Source organism: Aquarana catesbeiana, linkage group LG01, assembly GCF_042186555.1.
Source record: "Aquarana catesbeiana isolate 2022-GZ linkage group LG01, ASM4218655v1, whole genome shotgun sequence".
NCBI lineage: Eukaryota > Metazoa > Chordata > Amphibia > Anura > Ranidae > Aquarana > Aquarana catesbeiana.
This window is the reverse complement of record NC_133324.1, coordinates 492,038,600-492,048,203: the sequence shown is the minus strand read 5'-3', so window position 1 is coordinate 492,048,203 and position 9,604 is coordinate 492,038,600. Positions and strand designations below refer to the sequence as shown.

General features: G+C 41.8%; 1 protein-coding gene across 1 annotated transcript; it reads left to right on the top strand.

Moving 5' to 3' along the window:
* The first annotated feature begins 247 nt into the window (after positions 1-247).
* Positions 248-9,263, top strand: THAP1 (THAP domain containing 1). The gene is made up of 3 exons (XM_073591943.1): positions 248-582; positions 3,208-3,400; positions 8,031-9,263. Exons 1-3 carry the CDS (start codon positions 512-514, stop codon positions 8,415-8,417), a joined length of 651 nt encoding a protein of 216 aa, XP_073448044.1. The 5' UTR covers positions 248-511; the 3' UTR covers positions 8,418-9,263.
* The last annotated feature ends 341 nt before the right edge of the window (positions 9,264-9,604 follow it).

The window sequence follows — 9,604 nt, the reverse complement described above, 5'->3', positions numbered from 1 at the left end:
GCAGCCAGAGAAGTCGAATTTGCAGGAGTGGTCTGAAATGTCAGCTAACTGCCTCACTACAGCTTCCTTTCAACCACAAGCTCCATTTTAACTTTAGGCAGTAATTCAAAAACTACAACTTTATAGATAACACGCCTTATATTCAGCCATTGAAAACCCTTTTCCTTTTCACTGCAAACATCACGCACACAGTGCAAGAACTGGGCGTGTCATATGCAAATGTAGTCACATGGGCCACGCTAGCAAATCACACGGAGCGCTCATTTAACAAGCGTTACGCCGATTGAAGCGTTGTCGGCCATCTTGGACTCGGGAGAAGAACAACTCACTAATTTGCGCTCTTTTAAATTGTTATAATCACACAAGCGGGAAGTCTGAAACCGCCTCGTCCTTCGTACTACTGAAACGGGGAGGTCTAAAATACACCGGTAATTTCTCAGTGTGAAAGAGCAGCTACCAAGCCTAGGAACGTTCCTGAAGAAACACACCAAGGCGAAGGGAGCGGGCAACGATGGTTCAATCTTGTTCTGCCTACGGCTGCAAGAACCGCTATGACAAGGATAAACCTATCTCCTTTCACAAGTGAGTACCGAGCGAACAGCGTGCGCCGTATCTCTTTGGGCTAACAGTTGAAACTAGTGCTGGTCCTCGCAAAGCTAGAACCGCGCATGCGCTGTTACAGGAAGCCGCTCCTTCGAGGAGTGCGCGTGAGCTGGTGACGAGGAGAAATGCGCGCTCCCGCTTATTCTAATATTTGTGACTGTCCCACCTCCCACCCCTAACTCTGTTATCTCTAGGCCTGTCTGATTAACTTGGCACTGCTATGAGAGCAATGGACATTTCACATGGACTGCTTTCTATTGTAGGAATACAGAATAACAAAAAACATGCATGTTATTAGCCACTTCAGCCTCAGACCATTTGGCTGGCCAAAGACTAGAGCACTTTTTGCGATTCAGCACTGTGTCACTTTAACGGACAATTGCGCGGTCGTGCCGTGCTGCGCCCAAACAAAATTGATGTCCCTTTTTTTTCCAACAAATAGAGCTTTCTTTTGGTGGTATTTGATCACCTCTGCGGTTTTTATTTTTTGCGCTATAAACAAAAAAAGAGTGGCAATTTTGAAAAAAAACGCAATTTTTTTTTTTTTTACTTTTTGCTATAATAAATATCCCCCAAAAATATATAAAAAAAAATTCCTCAGCTTAGGCCAATACGTATTCTTCTACATACTTTTGGTAAAAAAAAAAAAAAAATCACAATAAGCGTTTATTGATTGGTTTGCGCAAAAGTTATAGCATCTACAAAATAGGGGATAGTTTATGGCATTTTTATTGATAATTTTTTTTTTTTTTTTTTTACTAGTAATGGTGATGATCAGTGATTTTTTTTTTTTTTTTTTTTTTTTTTATCATGACTGCGACATTATGGTGGACAGATCGGACACATTTGGCGCTATTTTGGGACCATTCACATTTATACAGCGATCAGTGCGATTAAAAATGCATTGATTACTGTGTAAATGTGACTGGCAATGAGGGGTTAACCAGGAGGGGGCACTGCAGGGGTTAAGTGTGTCCTAGGGAGTGATTCTAACTGGGGGGGATGGGCTACGTGTGACACGACACTGATCACCGCTCCCGATTACAGGGAGCTGGGATCAGTGTCCTGTCACTAGGCAGAACGGCGAGATGCTTGTTTACATCAGCATTTCCCCATTCTTACTCTCCGTGAGAAGATCGCGGGTATCGAGGTCCGCGGGACCCATGGTCACGGCAGTGTTGCACATGCCGCAGGCGGCAAATGTAAAGGGACGTACCTGTACGCCCATTTGCCTGTCTGTGTTATTCTGCCGATGTAAATGTTCGTGCGGCGGTCGGCAAGCGGTTAATAAAAAGTAAGGCATATGTTTTGCTGTTAAAGCGGACCATGAGGTAGAATGCAAGGAGCGCTTATTACATTAGGGCCTATGTAAAGACTCGGCATGACTGAAAAAAAAAAATAAAATATATACTTATCTTGTACTCTGCTTCCATCCTGCAAATGGTGACTTCATGATCCTTCTAGTAACATCCTGGGAACACAAAGTATCCCAAATCTCCCAAGAATCAGCTACGGGGCTCGTGCACATGGGTGTCTTGGTGAATATAACATAAAATACGGCTGGATTTTGGCGTCCAGGAACCACAAGTGTTGCCTACAGCTGCCTGTACAAATGAATTCCAGTATATGGCTGTATGCGGGTATACATAGCTATGAGTGTACACCCCTGAATGCAGATAGCATGCCTCCAGGGGTATACAAGGCATGTACCTGCATTCAATCGCATCCTGTAATTCATCTGTATAGGTGGCTGTAATCAATACCTGTGTCTCCCGACTGCCAGAATGCAGCCATATTTATTATTATGTTATATACCCCGATAAGCCCATGTGTATGAGCCGCCCTTAGACCCCTTTCACACTGGGGCGTTTTTTAGGCGCTTTAGCGTTAAAAAAAAAAGCGCCTGAAAGAAGCCTCATCTACAATCCCAATGTAAAAAGCCCGAGTGCTTTCACACTGAGACCCCTTTCACACTGGGGCGTTTTAGCGTTAAAAAAAGTGACTGAAAGAAGCCTCATCTGCAATCCCATAAAGCCTGAGTGCTTTCACACTGAGGCGCTGCGCTGGCAGGACGTCAAAAAAAGTCCTGCAAGCAGCTTCTTTGCAGCGCTTGTCAGTTAAAGTAACTTAGTGCCGTGTTATCGCAAAAAAATGGCCTGGTCATGGGGGGTGTAGATCATCCAGAGGCCAAGTGGTTAAAGACTATTCAGTGACTGAATTTCCTATGCTCCCCCAATGTTACTTTACTTTTCTGTCCTAGTCCCAGCACAGAGCTTACACAGGGTTAATGACAAGTGACAGTATTTGGGCCCGTTGATTGATTGGCTACCAGATATGAGAACTTCATCATGGGAGGAGGTCTTATGCCCACCCCATAACCAAAGTTTCTGGGTATTTCATCTTAAAAATCGGTATCGTCTTCATCATACACCAAGGTTTAGAATGTATTTCATACAAAAAGAGAGCAGATCTATAAACATTCATCCAGGGAAAACAGATGCTTCGTGTTTTATGCTGCACGCTGTAACTTATTAAATCATATTGAATTTTTGCTGTGTTAGAATTTTTATTTATAGTGGATTTATTCTCTACCTCCTCCCACAGGTTTCCACTAACAAGACCTCTCCTGTGTAAGAAATGGGAAGCTGCAGTTAGGAGGGCAGACTTTAAGCCTACTAAATATAGTAGTATCTGCTCTGACCACTTTACGCCAGACTGCTTTAAAAGAGCCTGTAATAATAAACTTCTAAAGGACAACGCCGTTCCAACTGTGTTCTCTTACACAGAGAAGCCAACAGTAAGTTACATTTTTGCACATAACTGATTTTGTCGTATTTGTCTCAGTTGGTTATTAGAGAGAATATTATTAGAGAGTTTGAGGACTCAATCAGATCTATGCGTTGTGGTAATGTGGCGTAAAATGCTTGTTACTTCTGTGCACATACAGTGGTAAGTTGCAGTGCCATGCATTTTTAAAAACACCCCAACACGTTACTACAGTGCAGCCCCAATGTCAGTGTGTTTGACTTTTTCAGATATATTTTGCCTGGTTATGTGACCTGCTTGGTATTTTTTCTTCCTCGGTCTTCTCCCAGGAGTGGTTGGTCTGTGATGTAGAGAGCAGGGCTAATGTGATGACATTAGCTGCACTCTGTATCAAAACACTGTAAGTTTAAGGCACCTTGCTCAGAAGAGAGGGCCATCGACACACTGCATTCAGTCTTTCTCTCATCTACTGGGCTGAGTGATGCTTTGAGTCATCAACCCAGAAGCTTGAGGACATCTTATAGTGAACAGACATAGACTGCCTGGGGGACATTAAAAAAAAAAAAAAAAAAAATTAGCCAAGAGTTGGGTTTTAACACGTTAGTGTGCGTTCATTAATGCACCACAACACAGTATGGGAATGGTGTGAGAGCGAGGCATATCCATGCGTCAGTCTCACATGTAAACAAAGAAACCAGGAAGCAATGATGATTTTGTCACTTCTTGTTTCAGATCCATCATTTCCTGGTTGGTACAGGAAGAAAAAGGAGTTGCGCTTTTAAGAAGCATGTCTAATTATTCAGCTTAGCAAACTGTTGAAATGTGTATATGTTTTAACCTAATTTACTGGGTGCTGGGCAGTTAGAGCTGTGATCTGACCGAAGATGGATGTTTTTTTTCTTGTCCCAAAAAAAATTAAATATTGGAAGGTTCACTAAAAGAATTCTGACTACCAGTTGGGACAGTGGATTCATTTTACCTGAAGCTAGCATATTTATGAGCGGTGTAAAACTCACTCCTGTCCAGCAAAAGTGTCAAGGAGAGGGGTTGAGGCAAAGCATTTAACACTGCCAGGGGTGCTTACAGTGCTCACCTTCTATTCATTTGGTTGAAAGTGATGTTCTAACTATATTTTTTTACACATTTCAGCAGCAGAGGTCCACACTTGCATTTTGCCCTGGCTTCACTTGCTCTGTTTGCCTCTTTTGACAGATTCTAGTGTCCCTGTCCCCTCTTTCCTGCGTTCAGGATGCTCCTATGGAGCCACCTATCTGTGTGCTCCTACAAAGTCTCAAACGCTCCTATTTTGATGTGTGCAGGCATATGGACAGCCTCAGAATTAAACACACAGCACAGACTCCTCTGCTGCTCCTCCAGGGAGTTATTGATCGTGGCTCCCAAGTGTGTTTTCCTCTCTGGCTGATAGGTAATGCAGGAGCATGAGTGCTGGTGCAGTGACTGATGGAGCATTAAGTCTGAATGAGTGTGGTCAGCTTGACTGTTAGTGACATTTTTGTGCCCTCAATCAGAACTTGGAGGAAGTGTTCCTCGTGAAAAAAAAAAGCTTTAAAAAAAAAAAAAAAAAAAAAAAGCTAAAAGGAGGTCTTTACTTTCCTTTACTTTACTTTCCTGAGAGAGATGTAGTTCTGTGAATGTTATTCTGTGCCAAATTAAAGAGGAAGTAAACCCTGATGGATTTTACTTTCTTTCTTTTTTACCCTGCAAAGTAAAAGCATAAAGTGCTAGTATGCATTGCATACTAGCACATCATGATGTGACACTTACCTGCAAATGAAGCCTGCGCCGTCCCCACTGCAGGCCGCATCTATCTTCACCCCTCTTCCTTCTGGGGGCTCTGGACTCCTACTCTGTGACTGGCCGGAGCCACGTGACGTCATTCCCCCTGAAACCTTGATCTAGGTTTTTTTTTTTTATTTTTTTTTTTTCATTATGCAGGATTTCTATAGCGCAGACAGTTTACGCAGCGCTTTACAGTATAAGGCACCTTTCACACTGTCGGACCGTTCAGGTCCGCCTGTCAGTTTTGTCGGCGGACCTGAACGGACGATCCATGCTAGGCTATGGAGCAACGGATGTCCACTGACATCCGATCCGCTAAAATCAGGTGGATGCCCCTACGTTCGCATCCGTCCCTGGCGGATCGGACATGCTGTTCGTTTTCGTCCGATCTCTCCATAGTAACTAGCCGCGCTCGACAAGCCCCTCCCTGCTCAGTGAGCAGAGAGGGACCTGTCATCCGCCGGCTCAGCGGAGATCAACGGAGAGATCTCCCGCTGAGCTGGCAGACTCCGAGGCAGCGGATCTGCCTCGTGAGAATGATGCCTAAAAGGTAGACAATACAGTTACAATACAATAAAATACTAGGGAGTTAAGAGGGCCCTGCTCAAAAGAGCTTACAATCTAATAGGCTGGGACAAGAAGTACAAAAGGTTGTAACTGTGGGGAATTAGATGATGGAAGTGATAAAAGATTTGTTGGAGATGTGATGGGCTTCGCTTAAGAGATGAGTTTTTAGGGATCACCTGAAGGCAACCAGAGTAGGAGATGGCTGGACAGATTGAGGTAGAGGGTTCTAAAGGATGGGAGAGGCTCTGGAGAAGTCCTGGAGACGAGTATGAGAAGGAGGAGACGAGAGCTTGAGAGTAGGAGGTCTTGAGAGGAGCAGAGAGGATGGTTTGGGTGAAATTTGAAGGCGAGATTGGTGATGTAGCTCCGGTCAGAGTTATGAATGGCTTTGTATGTTGTGGTTAGTACTTTTAATTTAATTTGCAGGGTGATCTGAAGTCAGTGTAGGGATTGACGGAGAGGGGTGGCAGACACTGAGCGGCTGATAAGGTAGATGAGTTTGGCAGTGTCGGGAACCATGAATCAGACTGAGACAAAGTGCAGAAAAAATCACACCTTTTGATATAGTGGTAAAAATGGTGCAAATAGTAAACGTAGTCAAAACAGCCAGGGTTCGGTAATCAAAGTGGGTTGTCAGAGGAAGCCAGAGATTGGCATAGTTAAAGACAGCGAACAGGATCAGGAACCAGAAGGGATGTCAGCTAGGCAAGTCTTTAACAGGAACACAGCAGAGAGTCTTCAGATATGTTGACCAAGGCGAAGGCATGGGAGATATGAACCAGGCAGTATAAATAGCCAGAATGGAAATGATCACCAGATGAGGCACTGAGAAATGAGTGCTGGCACTAAGCGCTGAGCACTGAGGAGGGAGGGCTGAGTCCAGCCCTGACAGGCAGCAGCATTCATGATAGACTGAAGAGGGGATAGCCTATGGAGAGGTAGGACTATGAGAAGGGAGTTGCAATAGTCAAGGCAAGGGAGTGAAAGAGTAGCTTGGTGGTGGTTAATAATAATAATAATAATAATAATAATAATAATAATATTTCTTTTTTTTTTTTCCTGCAAGGAGAGGGAGAGATACGATGCATCTCTCTCCTCCATTCAAAAAGAAAGAGAAAACACAAGGGGGGCTTTACAGTGACTAAGCCCCTGATTAGCTATCACAGTGATATCACAGTGATCAGGTGACCTGGAAACTTGAGTCCTGACGTGCTGCACACTCCCAGCACAAAGGGAGATACGCAAATATGTGGCCCCACGTGAAAAAAGCCTAGTCTAGTGGGGCCGCATATTTGTGTTACGTCGGCATGAAGGGGTTAAAAAGTGTTCGCTAGAGTTAGGCTTTAATTAGTTTGTCACTTATTTAAAATCCATCTAAAATTTCAAGTCGGGCTAAAGCCAGCCATACATGGATCAAAATTTGTCTGGTACAGCAGGGATCGGCACAGTGTATTTTGACGGCGGGGAAGTCTTAATAACTTAAGAGGGATTTCCCCTTCCATGTTGAGTGTGTGGGTGGGTGAATCGAGTAATTTTCCTTCATTTAACCCACTTGTTTAAAAAAAAAAAAAGACTCCTACGACTACCCTGTCCACAGGGTGACAACACTACTGTGTGATTTTTCACTGCAGAATGAACAGTATTGTCATCCTATTACATGAAGTGGAAAAAACATTAATCTAGTGGCACATTTATCAGGTATCAGATTGCTGCGTTAATGCTAACAGACTGTATCGTGTACAGTATGTCTTTTTTTTTTTTTTGCCCACGTTTACACTTCAAATGTAAATGCAGTTATGCAAAATTAGAAGGTGCTGAGTTGTCACTATGCTAAAACTACGCTGTCTCATCAGGGCTCACCACAGATAAGGACTAAAAGTCCTAAAATAGTATTTTTGAAAGCAACTCTTGGAAGTTCCTGAATTTGCCTTGATAGCAACTTCTTGTAATTCCAATAGAAGTGGGACTGGTAGAGTTGGCACTGTAAGCTAGTCAGGCTTTGCAGTGCACATGTGTCAACAGTGAACATGTTGAAAGGAGAAAATGGCAGGCATGTTTACTGTGAGACAGATTCTCTGATATTAGTCCAGGGATGGCTCTTTGGCTGCAAATAACAATACATTGGTGCCCCTATTGTGAATGCCAACTTTATTTCCCATTGTGGCTCTTTAAAATTTTCTCTGATCCTAGACTCTTTTTTTTTTTTTTTTCTTTTTTTTTTATTGTGTTTAATGCTTGGAAATTTAGTAATCATTGTATGATTTGGGAAAATTTTTTTTTTTTTTTTATTGTAGAGTGGGAACTCTGTGAAAAAGGAGGAGCGAAGTACACCTCCACCTCCTTCTGTTCCTGAGATGGACCCTGCCATTGGATTATTGCTACCTCCTCCATACACACCAAGTCATATAGCAGTGATTTGTGACCACAATTACACAGTGGAAGATACAGTTCATCAGAGAAGGAGGATACAGCAGTTGGAAGAGCAAGTTGACAAACTCAGGAAAAAGCTCAGAATTGCAAATCAGAGGTGCAGAAGACAAGAACGCAGCCTGGAAAAACTTGAAAAAGAAGTTACTGATTACAGAAATGGAGCTGGCATTGTGCTTCTCCCCAGCAATTATTTTGAACTTTATAATGAAAGTGAAACTGAAACAACTGAAGCCCAAACAATTATCATCTGATTCTTTAACTTGTTTGTTTGATCGTAATATTAGATACATGACATGCAAATCCAAAAAATGTAGCTCATCTTTTGCTTCTTAGAGGTTCTGATATGTTTTAGTAAGCAGGCTTACATCAACTCCAGTTTTGTAAGAAATGCTTAATGGTATGTCAACATTTGTTCGTTCATTGATACATGGCAAACAATTTTTTTTTTCTTTCTTTTTGAACTTAATAAACATAATATGACATAATAGGTGTTTATGTTCCTCACTCTTGTACACTTTAAGCCTATTCTATAAAACTGTTATTTTCCTTATCAGTTGTTAAGTAATTTAAATGTACTCAAAATGTTCATTATTGAGTATGCTTCCAAGGTTAGGTAGTAAGTAGTTAGCCAGCATGCTTCTGTTTACCAGCAGTCATATATGAAGCAAATCTCAGAGAAAACTTAGATCTGCTCTTTTAACAAAGCACGATTACCTAGCTTAATTTATACCCTAATTTACATTGGGGTTAACATACAGTATATAAGAACTGGAAACCATAATGCAAAAGTCCCATGTCCCACCATCCTTTACCCCCACCCCTTCTCTAACTACTTGTAGAGTTTTTAAAATTATTTGCCAGAGATGGGATTTTAGCTTTTTTTTCTATGCCTTCATTTGGAACATGAAGGCTGGGTCATAAGTGGATGCTTTGATACTCTTTAGCCGGTCATATAGGTCGAAAACTGAATTAAATTTTGTGTCGATTGATAGGTTGTTCCTTTTTTGCATTATTAGTGTGTCAGCTGTGGCACACAAATTTCACACCACAATCGAAAGTGCCTGATCCAACATGGTGGGTTTTTTTTTTTTTTTTTTTTTTTTTTTTTTAGAAAAGCAAAACAAATGATGGCATAATTGTATATGCCTCTTTTTGTTTTGTTTGTTTGATCAACAGAACATTCGATTTTCGTCTTGTCTATGGCCAGCTTTTACTTCTCTTTTCAAATGTCCTTTTAAATCAAAAGAAAACTGTATGATAAGGGTTCAATAACTGAGTAACAACTGTGGCATCACATTTCTAATTATTATGGCCAATAAACTCACAAGGATGTACCCAAAACGAATGCAATATTTTTACCAAAACAAAAGGTTCCACTTGGAAGTTGTGCATGTAATGTTTCACAACTGTTGTCTAGTTCTAAAGTCCAAAATGTATG

Excerpts from the sequence above, each read along its gene's own strand:
- THAP1 (XM_073591943.1), top strand. The coding sequence starts at position 512 with ATGGTTCAATCTTGTTCTGCCTACGGCTGCAAGAACCGCTATGACAAG. Across the intron at positions 583-3,207 it reads AAACCTATCTCCTTTCACAA|GTTTCCACTAACAAGACCTC; the intron begins GTGAGTACCGAG and ends CTCCTCCCACAG. Across the intron at positions 3,401-8,030 it reads CTTACACAGAGAAGCCAACA|AGTGGGAACTCTGTGAAAAA; the intron begins GTAAGTTACATT and ends TTTTTATTGTAG.